General features: G+C 41.3%; 2 protein-coding genes across 9 annotated transcripts in view; both read right to left on the bottom strand.

Moving 5' to 3' along the window:
- Positions 1-11,063, bottom strand: part of htt (huntingtin) — a 31,379-nt gene extending 20,316 nt beyond the window's left edge. For 3 of the 7 annotated variants that reach the window (XM_086296792.1, XM_086296795.1, XM_086296796.1), the window contains exons 1-22: positions 10,631-11,062; positions 9,812-9,895; positions 9,283-9,403; positions 9,108-9,167; positions 8,861-8,940; positions 8,533-8,671; positions 8,277-8,418; positions 7,963-8,141; positions 7,661-7,865; positions 7,260-7,307; positions 6,918-6,995; positions 6,409-6,812; positions 2,765-2,891; positions 2,558-2,673; positions 2,360-2,471; positions 2,022-2,159; positions 1,174-1,332; positions 986-1,083; positions 709-848; positions 493-556; positions 284-384; positions 32-178 (exon numbers count right to left, since the gene is read on the bottom strand). In XM_086296792.1, the coding sequence (XP_086152918.1) occupies positions 32-178; positions 284-384; positions 493-556; positions 709-848; positions 986-1,083; positions 1,174-1,332; positions 2,022-2,159; positions 2,360-2,471; positions 2,558-2,673; positions 2,765-2,891; positions 6,409-6,812; positions 6,918-6,995; positions 7,260-7,307; positions 7,661-7,865; positions 7,963-8,141; positions 8,277-8,418; positions 8,533-8,671; positions 8,861-8,940; positions 9,108-9,167; positions 9,283-9,403; positions 9,812-9,895; positions 10,631-10,728 (2,840 nt within the window). In that variant the 5' untranslated portion in view covers positions 10,729-11,062. Of the gene's footprint in view, positions 1-31; positions 179-283; positions 385-492; positions 557-708; positions 849-985; positions 1,084-1,173; positions 1,333-2,021; positions 2,160-2,359; positions 2,472-2,557; positions 2,674-2,764; positions 2,892-3,826; positions 4,022-6,408; positions 6,813-6,917; positions 6,996-7,259; positions 7,308-7,660; positions 7,866-7,962; positions 8,142-8,276; positions 8,419-8,532; positions 8,672-8,860; positions 8,941-9,107; positions 9,168-9,282; positions 9,404-9,811; positions 9,896-10,630 lie in introns of all 7 variants that reach the window. The other 4 variants (XM_086296797.1, XM_086296793.1, XM_086296798.1 and 1 more) reach the window with 4 other exon arrangements.
- A 2,994-nt stretch (positions 11,064-14,057) lies between these two features.
- grk4 (G protein-coupled receptor kinase 4) overlaps positions 14,058-22,692 on the bottom strand; it is a 52,501-nt gene continuing 43,866 nt past the window's right edge. The window contains exons 13-16 of one of the 2 annotated variants that reach the window (XM_086296791.1): positions 20,639-20,776; positions 19,895-20,032; positions 18,493-18,670; positions 14,058-17,300 (exon numbers count right to left, since the gene is read on the bottom strand). In XM_086296791.1, the coding sequence (XP_086152917.1) occupies positions 18,494-18,670; positions 19,895-20,032; positions 20,639-20,776 (453 nt within the window). In that variant the 3' untranslated portion in view covers positions 14,058-17,300; position 18,493. The remainder of the gene's footprint in view (positions 17,301-18,492; positions 18,671-19,894; positions 20,033-20,638; positions 20,777-22,692) is intronic. The other variant, XM_086296790.1, reaches the window with a different exon arrangement.

Here is a 22,692-nt window from a genome sequence, read left to right as displayed (position 1 = left end):
AGATATACTGGAAGTGTGGGCGCGTGTGTACCTTGTGATTGTGCTAACTGTGAACTGGGATGGGGGTTGTGTCTCATGCATAAGCAGCTGCAGATAGACTGAACTCTGGTCTCGGGCGATTGCTACCACTGGGTCAACCTGGCCCTGGTCACAGTCATAGAACAACCTGGAAACTAGTCTGTAAAGAGACAGGAAGAGAGATATGACGAAAGTCAAAAAGGGCTTATTTACAGTCCACTACATAAAGAACATAGCACGTGCTATATGTGAAGAGGCATTTTACCTTCTGACCACAGAGGCAGCCACGTGCCGTACTCTTGGATCGTCATCTCCCAACAGATGTATGACCACATCATTCAGGACTCTATCTTGCAGCCGCAGACGCTAGAGAAATGTAAACAAACAACACCAGTCAACAGCTGAATGCAGAAACCCAGAAAGGATATTTCAAAGAAAAGATCATTAAAAAAAATTATCAGAAAATAACCTTACCCCAGTGTAGTGATGATCTCCTTTATGTAAAGTCTCAGTTTTCCTCTCCAAAAAATTAACTAATCTAAAACACGGGAAAAAGTAAAAAAAAAAACTTTAAAAAGCAATTATAGGTAATACAAAGTAAAGGCGAGCTTAAGTTTAAAGTTGAGTTATTATTATTTTTAGAAAACAGAGACTGTATATAACAGGCATCAGGATACAAAAGTATCCTACCGGAAGTCTAATTCTGCCAGAGTTTCCAAGAGCTCAGTGCGAACAAGCCAATAGCCGCAGTCCTTCAGCGCAAAGAGGTCAATCACCAACTGCAGGCCAATCTCACTCAGGGTACTGCTGCAAATAGTCGTGATGCAGTGCTGAAACAAAACACACACAAAAAACCAATGGGTCAGACTCACAAACAAAAGCACAGACACAAAAAAAGAACTTGAGGGACAAAGCAAGACAGAGATAGAGTAGAGATTACCAACACACTCACACAAAACAATCTTACCCTCACTGCAGAGCAAGCCATCTTGCAGGTGACAGAGGATTCATCTTTCAAAGTCTTCTGAAGCAAAGGCACCAAGTCCACCAGGGACAGTGGGTTACCTAGAGTACAGACAGACAGGTATGATAGGCATCTTTAAATACTCTCAATTCTTTGCAAAATGCAAGTAAGACAAAGACCAACACACAAACCTGTTGCACTCTGCACACTGGCCAGCCAAGTGTGTATGTTGAAACGTGTTTTGGTGAGCGCAGCCTGTATGATGGCTGCACATAGGATAGCTGTAGCTCCTCTAATCTGGGGGTCTCCATGGTCAATGAGGCCCAGGACATCACTAATATATTGTTGCTCTGAAAAGGTAAAAAAAAAATAAATAAAAAAAAAAAATAATAATAATAATAATAATAATAATAATAATAATAATAATAATAATAATGCCAAAAAGTGTTAAAAGACACACAAATACAGTTGTACAAATAAGTTACTATTCTGTAAATGAAAAATGCTTTCACTGTAACACATGTTGTGCAGAGCGCCTTCAAACAAGACATTTTTTTCCAAATCAGAGTATGAAATGCACATGTCAAAATGCAAGTAACAATAGCTGGAGTGTATTTAGCGACCGTGGCTCAGGGGGTTGGGAAGCGCATCTGTAACCGGAAGGTTGCTGGTTTGATCCCCGGGCTCTCTGTCCTGGTCATTGTGTCCCTGGGAAAGACACTTTACCCTACTGCCTACTGGTGTTGGCCAGAGGGGCCGATGGCGCGATATGGCAGCCTCGCTTCTGTCAGTCTGCCCCAGGGCAGCTATGGCTACAACCGTAGCTTGGCTCCACCAGTGTGTGAATGCGAGAGTGAATGAATAGTGGATTTGTAAAGCGCTTTGGGTGCCTTGAAAAGCGCTATATAAATCCAATCCATCATTATTATTATTATTATAGTTTCAGTACTGGGAGCATACACACTGGTTTACTATTGCACGTTACTTAGACATCTACTAGATAGGAGCAGTTTTTTGTTTTTTTTCTCCCAGTTCTTACCTACAACTGGAACGCCGTCCAGCGGCTCCAAATAGAGGGAGTTAAAGAAGGCTTCGGGATGCAGCGCTGCCGCTGCTCCAACACAGCTGAGAGCCAAGGCTTTCACACTTACTCGCACCTCTTTGTCAGGAATCAAGCCTGAAGAAACACAAAGCAAATAATAACACACACAGATGTCAAAAAGTCACAGGAACAAGCACAACTCCGATATATGAGAGGCCTGAGAGTAGAAGTTGTACTTTGCTGTTAGATATATTTTGACAATCAGATCAAGGAGTCAAATTTTCAGTTTCAAAACGAAAAAAAAAAATTTGGTATTGAGCAGAACACCCACTCACCATTTTTTTGTCCTGTTAGTAGGAAGGAAGCAGCAAGAAGCCGGACACAGTGCACTAGTGGCTCCGCACTGGGGTCTGTATAGTGCCCAATTGGACCTTTTATGCGTGATGGCTGACAGAAAAGCAGACAAGTGACATAATGTTAACCTTTCACTTCAACCATATATGACAAGCACGGAGAGTTTTAAGTCACTTTACCTTATTATCGGGCTCGGGTTCAGCAGGTTCATCCTTTGGTATGAAACGGTCCACACTGCTGTCTGAACCCTGCCGGTTGTGACCGCGGCCGTCGAAGAGATGAGGCTTGCTAAGAGCTATACACAGAAACAATAACCACCATTAAAGCTTTCTATTAGGCAGAGCCCATCTGCGTTTATGTGTGCATAGCTGTGTACACAAACGCACCAAGTGCTGACTGCAGGAATGGTTCTTGGGGTTCTTCTTGGGAGGAAGGTGCTGTTCCTTCATCTTCTTCATCCTGTAGTGTTCCAATCTGCATTCCAGAGTACTGACTCTCACTGCCATCCAGAACCTTATGCACACACAAGCACACACACACACAAATAAATTAAAAAGAAACCATCTTCAGAAGGGAAAACTCAAATTCATAAATGTATTAGAACTGGCAGTTTGCCAAACTTTGAAATGTAACCGCATGCACATGATACCTAATAGTTTCGACTCACCGAGTTAGTTACTGGACAGAGGAAAACATAACAAATGACTAAAACTACAAATTAAATTTAAAAAAAAATTCCCCCATTAAACAGGTCTACTGAATCATGCTTGGGTCAACACAATTCACAGCAAATCAACTGCATACAGGAAAAAGCACAAGCTTAAAAAGTCAACAATCCAGAGGAAGACCAAGCTTTTGCTCCAACCTGACCCTGAAATCCTAACAATATTTTTTATTAAGCAGAACTACAGCTCTTCTAAAGTGCATGTTATTCTCTTGGTTTTGGTTTGCATGACTTCTGACAGTAAACCAGCTTGGTAAGAACAACTCTCCCTCACAAGATAAACCAATTTAATGGTACAATAAAAAAGAAGAGAGGAAAATGTGAATATTGTCTTATTCTCCAAGTTTGGCTGGAACAAAAGCCCGTCACAGCCTCTTCAAATGGTAGAGAGAACCAAATCTGAAGAATTACAACAACAACAAAAAAACAGTTGGCCTTCATGCCTCTCCTTTTGAACTTCACTCCAGGCCAGTCACACGGGATGTCAAAGCTGCTTGCTTTTATCAAAACGCATCTGATTTTCAGGAGGGAATACCTCAAAATGAGGGGGGGAAAGAAAGGTGCATAATCTACTGTCGGTGACAACAGGAGGGGAAAAGAGGCAACAAGCTAGGAAAAGTCTTTGCATGGGTTGAGCCAACCAAAGGAGAAAGAATGAAGAAAGCCAAATGTATTGAAACAAGCAAGCCCATCCCAGTCTGTTCACTGTGTCCTGCAGGCTGACCTTGTCACTACTGCTGGAGGAGGAGGTGGTGGCATAGAAGGAGGAAGAGGAGGTGAAAGAAAATGAAGAAGACGAAGAGGAGGCAGTGTAGACAGATGAGTCGCTGTCTGCGGCATCGGGACCCTCAGTGGAAGCTGGCGAGGGTGGGGAAGGCTCAATCACCCGTGGCAATGAAGTGTGACTGGTACGAAGTGACTGGTACGAAGGATATAGGAAAGGGGGGGCAAGACCACAGAGGTAGAATTATTATGTAACAAAAGTTCTGTAGTCGGGGCCAGAAAGGCAGATTAACCTGACACTCCAGGTACAGCGGCAAAAATCTGCAAATTAAACTTTTTCTTAAGTAACATTTGAAAGAGTTAGAGTTTTATTAAATGAGTGGATGACAGAGTTAAAAATCTAAGATAGAAGTTTTTTTTGTTTTATTTTGCTTTGTTTTTATATGTACTAGATTTTAAAGAAAGTGTTGCATTATGCATATGCAGCCTTTATTGTTTCAAGTCCTGAATGCATCATCTAGGAATGATGCTCGTGATTTTTTTAACCTTAGGAACATGTTTTGCTGCTGATAAGAAAACTGGTTCCAGAAGAGTGAAAAAGATTGAAAAAGCATCCCCCAAAATAATCCTAACAGGAGAAACAGACCGTGAACTTAATCCACAACCAAGTCCAACAGTCAAAATTACTGTGTCATGATTAGGAGCATAATAAAAAGACAAAAAATTAATGACATAGAAAACAAGTCCAACTGCTTCTAAAAGCATAACAGGGGGAAAATAAGACTTATCCGCTTCTCAGTCTGACGTCATTAGCTGTTTCCAGGTCCAAATTCCTCTTCAGTTCCCAAACTCAAACAAACACTGGGGCATCATTGAGAGTTAGAAACTGTCTAAATCCTTTCATCTTTGATAAAAATGATCAGTGTGGCTGCTCTACCGGTTTAACATCCAGGCATTCATGAAAAAACAGAATTTCTGAAGTTTACCAGAATTAGAAGTAGGCTGGGAGTTAGCTCGTTGGTTTCCATCTGAAGATAATGTACAATGTTCTGACCGAGGGATTTCTGAAAAACTAAAAACGCACAGGTCTGCTATCACGTCAGACATGAATGAAGACAGAAAACTGAACAGCGGCGACGTTTGTAGGGTTACTGAAGTTGGACTAGCTGGTATATAATAATGTGCTACGTTGTGGCTAGCTACAGCGCTATGGTTAGGGTAATATAGATACACATTAGCATAGTGAAGCTGAAGGATAGACGCAGACTTTTTTCCCCCTCGGTAAATGTTAACGTGAGGTTCAGGGATGGGCAGAGACAAATGCAATCGCATGGCAGGAAAAATGCTGAAAACGAGCCAAACTTCAGTCAGAAGTGATGATCCATCTCCATCACGAGGTAAGTCATTAATATACTGCTGCATGGTTTGGATTACTAGCTGTGACAAATTCCTCATCCTCAGCTTCATGTACCTGTTCAAATCTTTATTAGCCTCAGGGTGACCTGATTCAAATATTTGGTGTCCAGCAAATCGTGAGCCAATAGGCTGTAGTTACATCGCAAGGTTTTAAAAACTGAGCTTTAAAATGTCCTGCAGATGAACACTAGCAATAAAAATCCAGAGAAGCCGACAGTGATCACTGACTATTTTTAGGGGCTTCTTCAGATTAAATTTAAGAAGATTCAAAGCATTAAAACACCATAAAAAGACAACAGCCTTAATAAACGCAGGGTAGTTTGTAAGCAGGGTTCATACATAATCACTTAACAACAAGATTGTGACTTATTAATGTTAGCATTATAGTTGAACACTTAAGGATTTCATGTTCCTTTTTTCCTGCACAAAAGATTTAAGGATAAAAACTGATCTTCTTGAAAGTATTTCTAGCTGCTACTCTGATAAGCTGCTTTTTATCTTTTAAAAAGTCTTCAGAAAGAAATGCTAGTGCAAAGGAAGTTGTTTTGTAATCACCTCCTGTTAATATGCTACTCAATATCACTACTGGAAGAAATATTTATTCTCAGGGACAAAGAAATATATTTGACCCCAAAATCTTTTACAATCAATTTAATTCATTTTAAATGTAATGTTATTTTTAGCACCAGTTCATAACAATCTCATGGATTGTTATAGAATATTACAGGAGCATTCCCACCTCTGAAGAACTGAGCGGTAGTGGTGGTGAAGAGAGGAACACCATCTACCACAAGTCTTCAGGAAATCGAGGGGGATAATAAAGTTGTGTAATCACCAATATTACCAATATTCCACTAATGTTGAAGAAAATAAGATGTTTTCAGTGGGATACAGGTTTCGTAACTCATCCAAGTGACTCAATAAACTACATCTAGATCAACAGAATCAACGTTCTGGGAAGTGAAGCATCATTTTCAAACCAAGAAAAATGCCATCAGAGACACAAAGGTTCAGAGGTAATTAATGGATTGCATGGTAATTAAATCCATCATTGTCTAGGGAAGCACACTGTTCATTTTATTCAACAGAAACCCACACAATTACTGGATGTACAAGCTGTAGTCTCAAATAAAATTAGCCATGTGCAGTCCTACCCAGTCAACTTACCAGTTCTGCTACATCCGAAGGGGTGACAGCTGAGTCCGGTCCCTCTGTGGTGGTTTGGGAGGAGTCGCTGGGTGGAAGTGAGCGATCATTAGTGCCTAGCAGTGTCCCACTTTCTCCTAGAGGCCCTCCCTCTGGAGTCGCATTCTCTGGGGTGGTGTAGTCAGCAGTCTCTGGGGTAACATTTGCCCCACCACTGGAGCTCCGACTCAGCATTTCCTCCTCGTTGTCATTGGGTGACTCTGGAGTGCCTGATGTAGATGTCCCACCTCCGCCACCACCCTGTTCTGAGGAGGCACTGAGGTCCACAGAATCACCAGGCTGCAGAGCATGCTGGGAAGACCGAGGCTGTTCAGTGATGATGTCCACCTGGGCTGCAGAAGAGCCGTCTGCACCAACAACTGATGCTAAAGTAAGAAACACACAGAAGCTTTATTTTTGCTCCACATACTTACACTGTGAAATTAGGAACACAGTCAAAGTTGACATAAACTTGATAATTTGCATCTCACCTGTGAAAGCACCAGTTGTGACCTCAGTCCTCTCAGGGTCATCCTCCAACCCATCCTCCTCTCCAGAGAGCATTTTACCTGGAAATAACAGGTTTATTGTCAATATGAATCTGTAAGATTAACAGCAGTTTAAAAAAAGGAAAGGCACTCAAACCTAAGTGTGGTGATTTACTTTAAATTGAGTACAAGAATAAAATTTAGATATACAGGGATAATAATATGTAATTTTAGGCAAGTCCACGGCCTTTAGTGCCTCACAGTTGAAGGTAAACTTGTTCAAGCCCTGATTGGCACATCTGAGAGAGGAAAGAGGTGAACAGAGGAGATAAACAGACTAGTCACCTCTCTGTTTCCTGAGAAGGAGTGGACTGCAGGAAGACCCTCCCCCCGCTGCAAAAGGCATGAAAACAGGAAGCAGAAATAGAAGTTGAGGAGTAGGAAAGTAGTACAGGCTCAGAGAAGCTTATAAGAAACAGAAACTATTATTTAAGGATGTCAGAAAATTAGTTAAAATGCAAAGAAAAAGGCCACGAATAAAAGAAGAGGCTAGGGTGGAACCCCAACACAGTTTGTCCATGCGGTTCCCTGGCAAAGTCAGCATAAGTGAATGAATTATAAACTAGTTGAAACAGATAAAAATCGTGTCTCTAGAGCTGGTTAACTGTGTAAATATTTCTAGACACATATCTAAAGGGATGATAAAAAGCACTGTTTAGATAGTATTAGTCAATTCATGTGATTACCAATGAATTCAAGGATGCTGCCAGAACGTGAGCGGTTCTCAGTGTCCTGACGAAAAACGGTGGCATGTGGGATGCTACCAGCAGTAATGAGCATATGCAGAAGCTCTGGTGGGGGAGTCCTGAAGACCTGCTGCAGCAGCTCCAGAGCAGCTGTGACCACATTGTGATCCCAGTGCTGTGTGTAGTGTAGGGTTAGCTCATACACCTTTAAAAGACATCCATACAGAATTATTGCACATCCAATTATACAAGTGTATACAAACTCTTTTTTCATATTTAAACACAAACAAATTCCATCTCACCTGCAGCAGTTGTTCGGGTGTTGGCTGTACATCAGCTTCCTTTCTCATGACACCAAAGCTTCCTTTAAGACTAGTGGAGTTGACATGCTGCTGCAGCAGAGGCATCAGGTAACGAAGGGTTAGCAGCACCCCCAGTATTAGATGGCTGGGGTGTTCATCATCCACCGGAACCAACAGACCTGGAAAAAGGCGAAAAGGGCAAAAATTCTAAATTAGCTCACATATTTTAACACAAATGAGCTTAGTAAAATGTAAAAGGGTAGAAAAGACATGCCCAAGGTCTGTGCTTGACAGTGAGCCAGTGTGCAACCTACCCAGAAGCACATTAAGGAGCCAGGTGTAGAAGTAGCTGGTGCGTCTGGAGTGCTGGCAAATACTAACAGCTGAACTGGCTGCTGTCCGTCTAATGGTCGGGGAGCTGGACTTCAGATTAGCCACAAATGCCTTCAGCAGCACCTAAAACAGAAATAGTTGGATGATATTAAAAAAAAAAAAAAAAAAAAAAAAAAAGAGTTTCCACTGGCCTATGATTTTTTTTTCTACTTTAGCACACAATCAGCAGGTGAATACCTTGATTTCACCATCATTGGCAAAGTGTCCCAGGGCAGACATGATCTTGGGCATTGCTGTAGCAAGTGTCTCCTGCACAGTCTCTTCCTGCCGCTTTGTGATTCTGGTGAGGCACGGCAACAGGTTGACCAGGTAAGGTCTGTGCCATAAGGGAGAGAGAAGAAGTATACATGAAGTAGAAGCAAAACAAAAATATGCATATGCAAGTAAAAAAAGCACAGATGATACTTTGATGTTGTCCCCACAAAAGCAGCAGACTATAAAATAAGACATGTTGTGGATAATGGTTTAAAAAAAAAAAAAGTAAAAATATTATAAGTTTGCATACCTGCATTTCTGCGGTCTGATGAGGTGGGCAAGCTCAGCAAACCTCCATAAAGCTGCCCTCAGACTCCGAGAGGCACCATTCTATTGAGCCACACAAGCACTGATATTACCATGTCTAATATCTGACCGTACTTTCTCTAAAGAAACGTCAAACAATTTCTTTTCACATCTAACACTGGCCTATAGTCTGAGAGTAAAGACATATAAGGTGTATTACAAAATGCTCACTTTACAACCCCATGCCTTACCTTTTTAATTTCTTTGTACAATTCCAGCTGCAGTCTAGGCAAGTTGGAGTCCATCAGTGCCTTAAAATTATCAAAATGAATGATTAACACTACCACCAACAACACCAAACTTATTTTGACAATTTTTGTCATTAATATTCTTATTCATTTGTCCCATCTTGCAGATTTTGCTCACTTTGATTATTTTGTTCAGGCACTCATCGGCTACCATCCGAACATCTGATTCACTGTCATCACTGCAGAGCAGGAACATCTCCATGGCAATGCCAAGCAGTTTCTGAAACTCTGGAGATGTTCTATTCCCAGGACCAGAGAGAGGAAAAGCCAAAAATATATAAATTTTTTCCCTTTCTCAAACTGTTAACCCCCTAGCATAAACTCATAAAACTTAGGTGCAATAAGTTTTTTTTCAAAAAGGACATTACAGAAAAGAAAAATATATATATGTAAAGACGAACATGTCCCCACTTCATTCCCAAAATACAAAAGTGAAACCAAATATCACAGAAATCAGTGAAATCAGATGTAAAATCACTACTGAAGAAGCTCTGGTTGCAAATGACATCACCCTGCACCTCAGACATGCTTTACAGAAAAGCTATCTTACCGTTTATACAGTTAGTGAAGGTGATAGGAAACCCTAAAAGAATATAAAAAGATATGACTCACACCAACACATATTTAGATCAAATAACAAGGAATACCTCAGTGACTGAGCCACAATGTTTTCACATATTGTCAGACAGTGGGTCACCCTGTCCTTCTTTGTGGCAGCTTGCTCCTTTTTTCTGTGGAAGATAAGACAAAATGCAAAAGATGACGTGAGTGTGTGTGTGCACAAAGAAAGACTGAATTTAGGTATCTTGCTTATAGCCAAGGAATGCAGTGATTAAAATAATAACTATAAGTCAGAGCCATCCCCTACAACTGTATTCCTTACGCACTGATCCCATCAATTCACTTCTTTACAAGCTATATAAATGAATTCCTATCCCTGTGTTTCAACCAACAACGGACTAGATCTGTAAAACTTCTTGGAGATGAAGCAAGTGCAGGAAGCCCCGCTATGTTCATCATTCCATTCATAACCGTTTGCATAAGCAGTTTAAATATTATTATGAAACTCAATGTCCTCTGCTACTGAATACACAAAATTACGTCCTTGAAATTGATCCTCCTGACCCTTTCACGTGTTCTTGGCATCAGCCTTCTGTGTTAGCCATCATTCAGCTGTTCTGATCCTAAAATCAGGCTAGCAAACAATCAGATCGCGTTAGGATAGCGAGCATCGCTAAGCAGCGATCTAAAGCATGGCAACAAGTGGACCTAAATGGGCTGAGAAGTATGAATAACACCTTAGCCTCATTCCCAGTTTACGTTTTAGTGCAGCTGACTTAAAGCCATCTATTAAACGTTGGTTATCTACCCGAAATGGACCAACGCTGCTAGCACGATAAGCTAAGGGTCTAGCCTAACGGCTCCTCGCCTCCTATTCTGTCACCGCTGGACAAAAATCAACTTACTGCCTCTGAGCGAGCTCCTCGGCGGTCGGTGGTCCCTGCTGCTGCTGGAATGACTTCAGAGACTCAAAGGCCTTCATCAATTTCTCCATGGTGGCCATTTTAGTAATCTACAATAAGCAAGCTTGCTTGACGAGCTAATATTTACTATGTGAGCTAACTAGCTAGCAGAGTAGAGGCAAGTTAACGTTTGCGCACGTAGAGAGCAAGAGGTGCGTAGTGCGGCGAGAGTGCTAACACTGCTCGCGACAGCTACCACCAGCTCTCCGCCTTGTCTTCTCGGAGAGCGCCACTTATTCTTTCACACTACTATTCCTAAATAAATCAAATGCAGGTTGATAATAAGCCATCTTTGATGCAGCATTGCGTTTTCCCACCAATCACACCAGGAAGTAGCTTGTGTGACAGGTTTACCGAGAGGGGAAGGGTGCAACGTCAGCAGCCAATCAGAGTCCGGATTTTTGTTGAGTGGCTTTAGAAAGAACCAATACGACACTGTGATTTTTTTTCTTTTGTTGTTATTGTTGCAGTCACGAGACCGCTGAAATCTGGAGTGCAGGACAGATTTGTTCAAGTGTAATTTACAAGTATTGACTTTAGTGTGTGCGCTGATAACAGTGGGTGTCAACTGATAAGAGAGCGTAGGAAGGAAAAACAAATGCACTGAAACCAGCCCCTCCTGACACAGTTATTCGATCATTTATTCATTTGTTAGTGCTATGATCTCTGACAAATTGGAAGAAGCAGGTAATGAATGGAACAAAGGTAGGTCTAAAGGTAGGCATAAACTTTAAGTATTTTACTCCGGATTTCGTTTCTTTTTTATTATTTTTTTTTTTCAGATCAAACTAATTTCAATATTAGACAAATATAACCCAAATGAATACAAAATGCTGTTTAAATGATTATTTCATTTATTAAGGGAGGAAAAGCCACCCAAATCTACCTGCTCCCTAAACCTAATAACTGGTTGTGTCTCCTTTGGCCGCATCAACTACAGTCAAGCATTTATTGGGATAATTGCTAATGCGTCTTTCACAGTGCTATGGAGGAATTATGGCCCACTCTTCTTTGCAGAATTGTTTTAATTCAGCCACATTGAAGGGTTTTTTGTTTTTTAGCGTGAGCGACCTGCTTAAGGTTATGCCAAAGCATTTCAATTGGATTTGAGTCCAGACTTTGACGAGACTGTCCAAAACTCTTTTTTTTTTTTTTTTTAGATGTGGACTTGTTGGTGTGTGTAGAATCACAGTCCTGTTGACCTAAGTGTGCTTGACTTTCAGGGTTTGAGTTAGTGGCCAGATTCTCTAATTCAGGATTGTCTTGTAGAGAGCAGAGTTCATGATTCCATAAATTACGATAAGTTGCCCAGGTCCTGAAGCAGCAAAGTAGGCCCAGACCATCATACTATCACTACTTTAGAATTTATTCTAATAGGCACCAAATCAAAACTGACTAAAGTTCCAACCAGAAGTCTTTCATTATCCAGTGATAACTGTGTTGGCACACCTTCCCCTCCGGTTAAGAGTCTTGGTGTCATCCTCGACAGCACGGCACATATGAATAATATCACTCAGTCTTCTTATTTTCATCTTCATCATATTAACCGCCTTCGTCCTTCAATCACTCCAAACAGTACCGCCATACTTGTCAATGCTTTTGTTCCATCTCGTTTAGATTACTGTGTGTGTCTGACAAGGTAATCAGCAACACAGGGGCACCACAAGGGACCGTCCTCTCCCACTTCCTCTTCACCCTCTACACCACAGACTTCAGCCACTGCACAGAGACCTGCCATATTCAGAGGTTTTCTGATGACTCTGCAGTGGTTGGGTGCATCAGCAGGGATGATGAGATAGAGTACTGGGCTGTGGTTAACTCCTTTGTCACGTGGTGTGAGCAGAATCATCTTCTGCTCAACATGGCAAAGACCAAGGAAGTGATCATGGACTTCAGGAAGACCAGGAAACTCTTGACCCCTGTTTCAATCCAGGGGGTCAGTGTTGACATTGTGGATGACTATAAATACCTCGGAGTATACATTGACAATAAACTGGACTGGGCTAAAAACACCACAGCACTTTACAGGAAGGGCCAGAGTCATCTGTATTTTTTGAGGCGGCTGAGGTCCTTCAACATCTGCCGGACAATGCTAAGGATTTTCTATGAGTCTGTTGTGGCCAGTGCAATTCTCTACGCCGTTGCATGCTGGAGGAGCAGGCTGAGGGTCGCAGATGCCAACAGACTCAATAAACTGATCCGTAAGGCCAGCAATGTTATGGGGATGGAGCTGGACTCCCTTACGGTGGTGTCGGAGAGGCGGATGTTGTCCAAAATAAAGACAATGTTGGATAATACCTCCCACCCACTCCATGACATGCTGGTCAGTCACAGGAGCTCGTTCAGTGAGAGACTGAGATTACCAAAAAGCACCACTGAACGACACAGGAAATCATTTCTGCCTGTGGCCATCTCCCCGTACAACTCCTCCACTTAACGCACTGTATACCGCAATAGCTACACCCTTTTTTGCACACGCTCTTCTTTCTTTAGATGTTGTTCTGGGTTTTTTGGTGACCTTCTGGATAAGTTGTCAATGAGTTCTTGGAGTAATTATGGTAGTCGCATCACTACTGGGAATGTTTACCACTCTTCTAAGTTTTCAACATTTGTGGATAATGTCTCTCACCTTGGTTAGAAATGGTTATGTAACCCTTTCCAGACTGACAGATGTCAGTGACTTTGCTCCTTAATTGTTCTTGAGTTCCTTTAGATTGAAGCACAATGTGTTGCTTTTTGCAATATTTCTGTCTACTTCAGATTGGTTTCTATTTACATGATTTCCTGATTAAGAAGGCTGTGATTTACCAAGGGTAGCATTACCTTTCCACATATGGAGCGTGATGGCAAAATGCAAACTGCATCCAGGACAGAAACAACTCAGTTTTGCTGCTAACACAATTTCGGCTCTTTGCAAGCATCTCAGCAGACAGCATGCTAACGCTTAGATAGCCAACAACCCAGAGTGATGTTAAAGCTGATTGAATATTGACCACAGCCCCAGATATGCTGCTTAGTGATGGTGATGACTTTCAAAGCAGAGCCAATGAGAATCGATAAGGATTTTTAATCCATAAGTGATATCGATAATGGAATTGCTAAATTCTTATGAATTCCCATCCCTAGCTTCATCATGCCTTTAAAATGAAATCATTTAAAAATTGATTTTGTAATTACCTGGGTTATCTTTGTCTTACATTAAAATTTGATGAATGCTGAAACATCTAAGGGTGACAAATATGCAAAAAATAAGAAAAGAGGAAGGGGGGGGGGGGGGGGGGATACTTTTTTTTCCCCCAGCACTAGATCATTACATTTTATACTCTTCCAATCGATGGCCTTTTATTCACAGTAATAAAACAAAAAACACAGATCAAATAAGTCAAGACACAAGTATTTTTATACAAATGGCAGTGTATTATTTCATAATTACAAATGTCAGATATGGTACAACAACCAGTGATACAACTTGTACAAGAATTAACAATGACTGCAGTGGTTGAACGACATGACTGTACAGATACAAAATAAAGAAGAAAAATCAAGAAGTCCCAGGCCGAGTTTGAAAACCCATAATCCATCCATCATTTCTCCCTTTCTCGAAAATATTACTTAACTGACAAATCTGGACAAAAGAACGTGAAACCCCGCAAAACCTCCCAGCCTGTGTCGGTGGTCATCCCAAAGCTAGACTTGAGTAAACTAAATAACTTGCGCTTCGAAACGTCGCTGGTGAGCGCCATCCCAGTGTTCGGGAAGTGGCTTGACTCACCATCAGAGTCTTGGAGGAAAGGCAGAAGAGAAGGAATGCGCTTTATGAATTCAAAGACTCAGCTGGTCGCCTTGCGATTCATAAAGATGTCCTCAGATACCAGTGAGATATGTTGGCACTAGAAGGTCATAATTTACATATACAAGGAACCTGAAGTATTACAAACTGATACATGCTTGAGTAATAAAACATATGCATTTTTCTAAACAGGCATTACAATGCACTTAGTGCGGACATTCAAAACTGTTGAGCTGTTTAAAGTTCCTTTACGCAAAGGGATTTCTCTAAGAATGGACGGAAGGATAAAGAGGCTGAAAAAAGGCAGGATGTCAAAAATTAACTTGGTTATTGGCACATTTAATAAAGGCTGTCAGTCTTTCTCTACTAAATTCTTCAGATAACAAAGAAATTCTAATTTAGTTTATGTCGCTTTTGGTATCACTGGCAAAAAAACAAAATAAAAACAAACCAACAAAAGTTTAAAGACACTTTTCCCATAGTCATTGTCAAAACACACCATTAGTGCAATGGAACGAAAAACAGAATTTCTTCACTGCTATATGGAAGGTGTAAGAGTAAAGATGGTCAAAACAATGATAGAGTCATGGGTGGTGAACACAGTTTAGTTTCCTTGTGAGAATGAGTGAATCAGTTACATGTTAGAAATACATAATTTACAAGGTTTTTGAGGCTAAAGAGCTAAAAGGCTAAAATCTACAGAGGCAAGCAAAATCAGCTTCAAATGTGCCTGAGAGCAACAACAAACGAAATAAAGACACTAAGAAACTCAATGACAAGAAGCCGGCGACAGCTAGATGCACCCATCTGATTCCTGATAATGGAATGTGCAACAGGGGACAAACTCTTAGAATAAGCCACTTCTCCAAATTAGGTAATTACATAGGGGACCTATATGTGTGCCACTTTAAATGTATACAGTTTCAAAAGTGTTAGGAATTGAATCAAGCTCCTACATGATTCTGAAGCGCTGTATTGACAAAATGCAGACTTTGCTTTTCTGTAGAAAAAAAATTGATTAATCATTTAGGTTATACACATAAAACTAACATGTGCAGGTGGGGTATTCACAGCATTAAAAACAGAAGGTGGAAGTAAACAGCAACTGCCTCCAAAGCTAAATTCATAAAATGGGTCTGAAATGCCTCAGAAAAAAGCAAATGGTGAACATGTTTGTTTGTTTTTTTTTATATATATAAATGGGGAAAGTAAAGAAAATGTATTTGCTCTTGGCTGATTAACTTGGAAGGAAACAGGGCTGTAGGAAAATGTAAAACAATCTTGTTTCTGCAATTCAGAACTCAACTGATTGTTAATTTCTCGGCATCTGCGCACATGAGCAACTTTCTCAGGTCATTCCTGAGAGAGCAACATCCAAGCTCTGAATATAGTAGTCAAAGGTGCCCATCATCAGTAACAAATTCTACATGTATCTCAAACAGTTATAGCTAGGGAGGATAAATGGAGGCCAACTAGCGATCAGCCAAGCACAAAGGCCAAAGACGGCTGACATCTGAACCAGCTGATCAGGCGCAAGAGTTTTTGTTGTCGTTTCTTTTTTAAAGAAGCAGTTGTCAGCTGCAGGCCAGGTCTATGTTACATTTCCAACATCGCCTCCTTTATCATCTGTCTTCCTGTTCCAACTCAGTCAAATGTGTCCAAACACCCAGAGGCTTTCTGGTCTGCTTAAAACCATATGCATGCTAAACAATTCAAAACAACTGGACACAGTCAGAAAAGGAAATAAAAGCCAGAGAACACAGCAAAGAAAAAAAGACGAGGAATAGAGATAAATCACCCCAAAAATATTCAACCTAAGTGAATAATGTAACAGACTTTTACTCAATAGCTGTGCATCTAAAAATTAATGTTCTGAGCTTTTGCAGCTCATGAAAAAAAGATTTCTAGAGAGGTCCAGTAATGATGGGGATCAGGCTTCATGTTACTGCAAATGGCCTCCACCATATCATATTTACTATTTAACTCTTACACGTGCTAAATAAACCACAATTAGGAGTAAACTCGCCACCTCTGCTAGAACTGGGTCGGTACAGGCACCTAGAAGACAGTTCACTACACGGCCACCTGCATAACTGGGCTGAAGAGAGGGATCAGATTACCTCAACCAATTTAAATACACAGGGGCAGTAAGTCCTTGAAACAGACAGGAAAAGTTAAGCAGTGTGGCATTAACACAGCAACGGTAGTCTAGATTCATTTTTAACCCCGTTTCATTAGAATCTACACACTTCATTTAGAACTACCTGAGCCTTGAGGCATTTGGAGGCTAGGGTTAGTTTGAAACCAGGCAGAGCTGATGTACTAAAAACATGTCACGCTGGCCAAATCAAAGACAAAATTACAGCTCACAAGAAAACAAAAAGGCCTTATGCTACATTGAGAAAATAAAAAGACTACTGGTACTGTGCTTCTTAAAAACAAAACAAAAAAAAGCTCCCCAACACACTTTATCCATACTCATTCCAAAAGAAAATAAAAAAGGAAATAAAAATGTAAATGTATGCATTCAAGTGGTACTTTTATGGCTTTTTGTACAATACAACCTTTAGTGAAAATATACATCTAGACATAAATTCAAGTACAAATGTACAAAATCTTTAAACTCATACTTTTTTCTTTAATTATAATACACTTTTAATACAGCTCATAAATACAGGTCAACATTCACTGAGTTCCTAAGATTTGCGCTCGGTTGGAGTTTGTGGAGAAGTTCTGCGGCGGAAGGGTGCAGGTGAAGGGAGTGGTTTAAAGTCGCGAGGGCCCTTCAGTCTCGTCATCGCTGTAACTGCCCTCAAAACAGATCTGGGAAGGAGTAAAAGTGAGGATATATCACTAACATTGGAAACCTGCATCGCTGCACCAGCTCACATGTGCAAGATGATGTCACCCTTGCCTGTAACCCTCACTTAACCACATTAGATGTGGTTTTTCGGTAGGGCCAAAGCTGGAATTAGTAAAATACTCAACTGCAAGCGAGTTAGAAGATGACATACTGCAAGACATGCAATTCAACGTATCCATAATAACCAGAATAGAAAGTGGGACTGCTATGTAAATGTGTGCTGTTAAAGCACAAGCTCTCTCTAAAGATGTGAGCAGGCATCTTTTACTGCAAAGAGATGGCTGATCTTTGACTGATGTTCATTTTCTGAATCCAAGAGGGACCAGAGAACAGTGTCTGCAGTCTTCATCTCAGTCTTCTATGATCCTGACAGCTTCCACTAATAAGATAAGTTGGCCTGGAAGTAACCTGAAAGTCTAAAACAGGTCAGGAAGGGAAAAAAATCTGTAACTCTCATTCTCCTTATTATCTCTCATGTTCAGTGCAGCTACTTTTCCACATAGGGCCAGGCATATTTGGATGACTTTTTTTCCCACGATTTAAAACCAGAATTTTTGTATTTACTCTTGTTAAAATTTGTTTGATAACCTGAAACACCCAAGTGTGATGAGTATACAAAAAAAAAAAAAAACAACCCAGAAGACATCAGGAAGGGCGCAAATACTTTTTCATGACTTGATACACTATATACACACAATATTGCCCCACCTAAACCATGGGACCCTAAAGGGCAGTAAGGGATCACGTATCTTCTTATTCAAATCTCTGGGATCAAACAGAAGTTGTGACAAAAAAGGTAGGAATCTGTGTGAAATTACAAGAATTCAAGGGAAGTTTAAAGCACAATATAAGGTCCAGTAATAACAAACAGGAGGGACATAGTGAAAATACCCTGTAAGCTGAACAATCCTGCAAACAAACATGCTGTTAGAATCATTCATCATCACTGAATTTACATCACTATTAGCACATCCCCTAAGCACAAATCACCCCTTAAGAATATGCAAAGCTTTAGTGAGGAAGGGTTACAAAGAGAAGACGGGCCTTATTCAAACAAAGTTTCACAGCTTAGAGATAATATTTCAACATGCTGAGTTTGGATAAGGCCTTGGGAAAAAAAAGAAGCAAGGAAAGTAGGAAGAAAGGAAGTACCTTAGCCCCCACCCCCTCGCACAGTTGCCGGAGCACTAGCACTTGCCTCTCTTCTGAACAGGCGGTAGAAGAAGCCTCTCTTTGGTGGAGGGTTAGGCCGGTTCATGTCCAGGTCTGGGCACAGTGTCCCGTCTGTCTCGTAAACGTTGATTTCTTTGAAGCACTCCATCTCGATCATCTACACACACAAAGAGAGTGTGAGTAATTAAACCTCAAACAGGTGGAAATTAGTTAGTAGTCAAATCTGCTGCAAGGAATCTTTTGTCTTTTGAGATGCTCCCTGCTAATAAACACACACATAAAAATTAATATGTTGAACATTTTGAAAATAAAGTCTAAATTTCAAGGTTAAAGCCAAAAATGTATTTTGAAAAAAGGGGAAATGTGGAGATTATCGTTGTTGTTGCAAGACAAACTGCCATGTTTGCTATACCCTCTACAAAACGCAATGTTTAGAGCACCCAGTTAAACAAATTGATTGGTCGTCTCGTGATATAAAATACATCCACTTTATTGCACGAAGGTGTAACCATCGATAACCTTGCATCTGTCCATTGCCAGCCCTTTCCTTTTGTCCGCTCTTTCAGGTTGTGTTTGTCCGTCGGACCAGATGCAGCTTTTTGCACCATCTTTTCATCGTCCTCATATTTATCACCACACTTTATGTGCTAAAAGAGAAATCATTTCTTTCTTGGTTACAAGAAAGGGCGAAGGTGGCTCAAGAGTTGGGAGTTCGTCTTGTAATCGGAAGGTTGCCGGTTTGAGCCCCGGCTCGGACAGTCTCCGTCGTTGTGTCCTTGGGCAAGACACTTCACCTACCGCCTACTGGTGTTGGCCAGAGGGGCCGATGGCGCGATATGGCAGCCTCGCTTTTGTCAGCCTGCCCCAGGGCAGCTGTGGCTACAACTGTAGCTTGCCTCCACCAGTGTGTGAATGGGTGGATGACTGGATGTGTAAAGCGCTATACAAATTTGCCATTTACAAAAACCAATTCTTGAGTATGATTTCACTAACTCAGAGGGTACAGAAACTGCGGCAGTTTGCCTTGAAGCAAAGACTGTAATCTCCACATTTCAACTTTTTTCTCAAAATAAAATTACAACTTTAATCTTGAAATTTCAGCTTTATCCTCAAATTGGTCGTTAATATTTTTTTCTTATCGTGGCCTTAATACTCCTTCGTAGGAGTGACTGTCATTCCCTCTCCATTCACGTTGGACATTTAGGACATAACTGAACACCTGCACTTACACACATGCGCCAACTTCACATGCAATGTACACATATTATTACTCTGTCTTCCAAATTCATCTTAAAGCAGAGTGCACATCATTTATGCAGGTGTTTCTATGTGCTGTGGGTGTAAACAATGACATCATCTCAACGGCCTGAGCTCGCAGTACCTCGTTCTGCCAAGGGATGGAGACACTGCCTGTGACAAACTTGGAATAAAAGTCGTCATCTGTGGGGTCAAGGTTCACGCCTTTGACAGTGGAGAACTGCTCAATGTCCAGGACATCTTTACAGTACACAGCTCGAGGCTAACAGAGAAAAAAAGAAGGAGAGCATTGGAATGACTCAGTAATGTCTGAATGATAAGGGAAACGCTAAACCAGACATAAGTGAAATCAGATGGATTCTTGATTAACATGAACTCTTCACATGCTTAGGATTTCCACAGTGCTCTGTTTTTCCTCAACGTGGCCTACTCTTGTGTATAACCCAAAATAGAACCACAGATAACACTATCTATTTTCAACTATTGATTTAACCCCTTAGGTCAGTACTCTCCCTCCCTCATTCCATTTACGGCACTGAAAATCCAATGACTTTCACTTTTTTTTCTTTTCTTTTTTCTTTTTTTTTTTTTTTTTTATCTCTAAATCCCAGTTAAAGAAAACATAAACCAAAAACAAAATTACAGTGCTACAGAGTTTCTGGTTAAACTAAATTTATCTGGGAACATCATTGCCATTAAAGAAGGGCAGCTAACATAACGACAGTGAAATTACACACCCACTTCTCACCATGATAACAAGCTGCTTATGTGCGTTTGTTTACTGTGACAGTGGCATTTCCTGCAGAGTTTTTCCAAGCTCTGAAATGTTCCTGTGTGTACTGTGAGTTTGGAGATGTGAGGCTCTTACATCTGGGATGAAGGGAGGGTCCAACATGTTGGCCTCCAGTCGTTTAAAGTTGATATTTCTGAAGATGGGGTGCTGCTTGACCTCTATGGCCCCGCCACCCTGACAGCCCAGTCTCTCCTTGGGGTCCTTGGCCAGGAGCTAAGACACAGCAAAAGAAGAGGAAGAAGGAAGACACTTATAAACACTGCAACCTTCAAGAATGATCTGCATTTGGCTCAATTGACCGAGGTAGATAATTTTATTGCCTTATACATTTCTCACTAGAAAGGACATCAAATTAAAAAACCCATTTAATAAATCACACACAAAGAAGAGGGAGGAGGTTTCCTGTGATGCAGGCTTTTACGACTAATCCCTCCAGTTCAGTGTATACAAAACACACATAGCTGAGTTGCATGTAATCCTCTTGACTGATTGTTTCCGACCCCACATAATCTAATAAAGACTACGCAAATCCATATGCTCAAAGGTTAATGCAGCTCTATTATGGCTAGAATTAGAGAGCGTCACTGTAAGGACTTCTGGGTAATATTACCAGCACACCACCTACAGTGCAGCAGGCTGACGGTGCGGATTGAGGGCTGTTGAGTGGTTTGATACTAGCAGACACTCTCACTGGCCCCGTTATCATCCTGATGCCGATCGCTTTCACAACCACCAAACCGGCGGCGTCTCACTTTTCACCACATCTTTTACGCTCTCTCTCTCTGGTTGTCCTTCGTTTCTCTTGTCCTTGTGCAACTCTCGTCCAATTTACACCAGGATTCAAAGCAGATTTTCACTCTCGCTTTCTCCTCTTGAAAAATCACATCACTTGTCTATTTTGGGATGTGGTAATAGCCATCTCTTTGGCACAGCAGATATGGTCCCCCACCACCCCCACCCCTCTCCTTTGCTGCATTCTCTCCTCTTCCTTATTTTCTTTCTCCCATTTCTTGCTGAACCCTTTCGTCTCTCTGCTCCCCCAACTCCTCCTCTCCCTGGGGAGTCTTTAAATCTGCTGAACCGTGGGTCACAATGTTCCACGGCGTCACACAAAAAAATGTACCAATGCTGCTTATAAGCAGAGCAGCTCAGTGGCTCCATCATGGAGATTGTGTCAGACAGAGGAGGGGGGGAGAGATAAGCTAAGTGAGCTGAAAGAAGCAGCTCATCTCCTTAAACAAACTGAGACACAGGGTGAAATGACCATGTATCATGTGAATTAGGTAAACAAAGCTTTTCAGCTTTTTTCAGCTCACTGTTTTGTCTTTACAGTGAATTCCAGCCAGTAAAACTGAAAGTGCTCGCCCAAGCCAGTGGTGTGATTCCACCAGATGCAACTCCTCTGAAAGGCAGGGAATGCAGGAACATCATATAGCACACAGCTTAAACATACCGTCCAAAAGCTGACTGTCACAATCCCGCCACAATGACACAAAAGGAAAAAAAACAACATCCAACCAAAAGCATCCATGGCTGCCCGTAAAACAACATGCATGACCTTGACCTGGAGGCACAAGATAAAATAGGTGATAACTGTTTGCAAGCGGAATTCTGACCAATACTACAGCATTAATTGTGATTCCTGTGAATTGGGATCGATAGATAAACTAAGAATACCTTGGCATGGCATTTTCTTCTGACGATGCTGTCTGTGTTGAGAGCTCAGTGGATCTGCGTTCGACTACTCCGCCTAGGCTGCACTGTCGAGCGCAGATACACTGAGCGCAGCGCAAGCTAGCAAGACAGAAGCTAAGCTCGTTGCAACATGGCAAATGCCTCAACGCTACCCGAAATTGAACCTCCCCCACCCTCATTCAGATCTGGCGTTTGGAACTATCTTGGTTTTCATGTGAGTATGACCCTGATGGTAAGTGCGTCATGGACACAAGTAAAACAGTATGCCGGATGTGCCACGCAATGCTCAGTTGGTGGGAACTAGTGCGCAGTTAGCTTGTTAACGTGTTGACGCCGTCCAGCCCCACGCACGGGGCGATCCGCGGTAACTCGTTAACAGAGATTTTCCGCGTTATGACGTTAAAGTCATTTTAACGAGATTAACGGTGATGGAT

This window comes from Aulonocara sp. 'chitande type north' Nkhata Bay, linkage group LG6 (assembly GCF_057382095.1).
Source record: "Aulonocara sp. 'chitande type north' Nkhata Bay isolate Kocher_YH1m ecotype deep benthic linkage group LG6, A_spYH_male_GT1.1, whole genome shotgun sequence".
NCBI lineage: Eukaryota > Metazoa > Chordata > Actinopteri > Cichliformes > Cichlidae > Aulonocara > Aulonocara sp. 'chitande type north' Nkhata Bay.
This window is presented reverse-complemented; position numbering and strand designations above follow the sequence as displayed.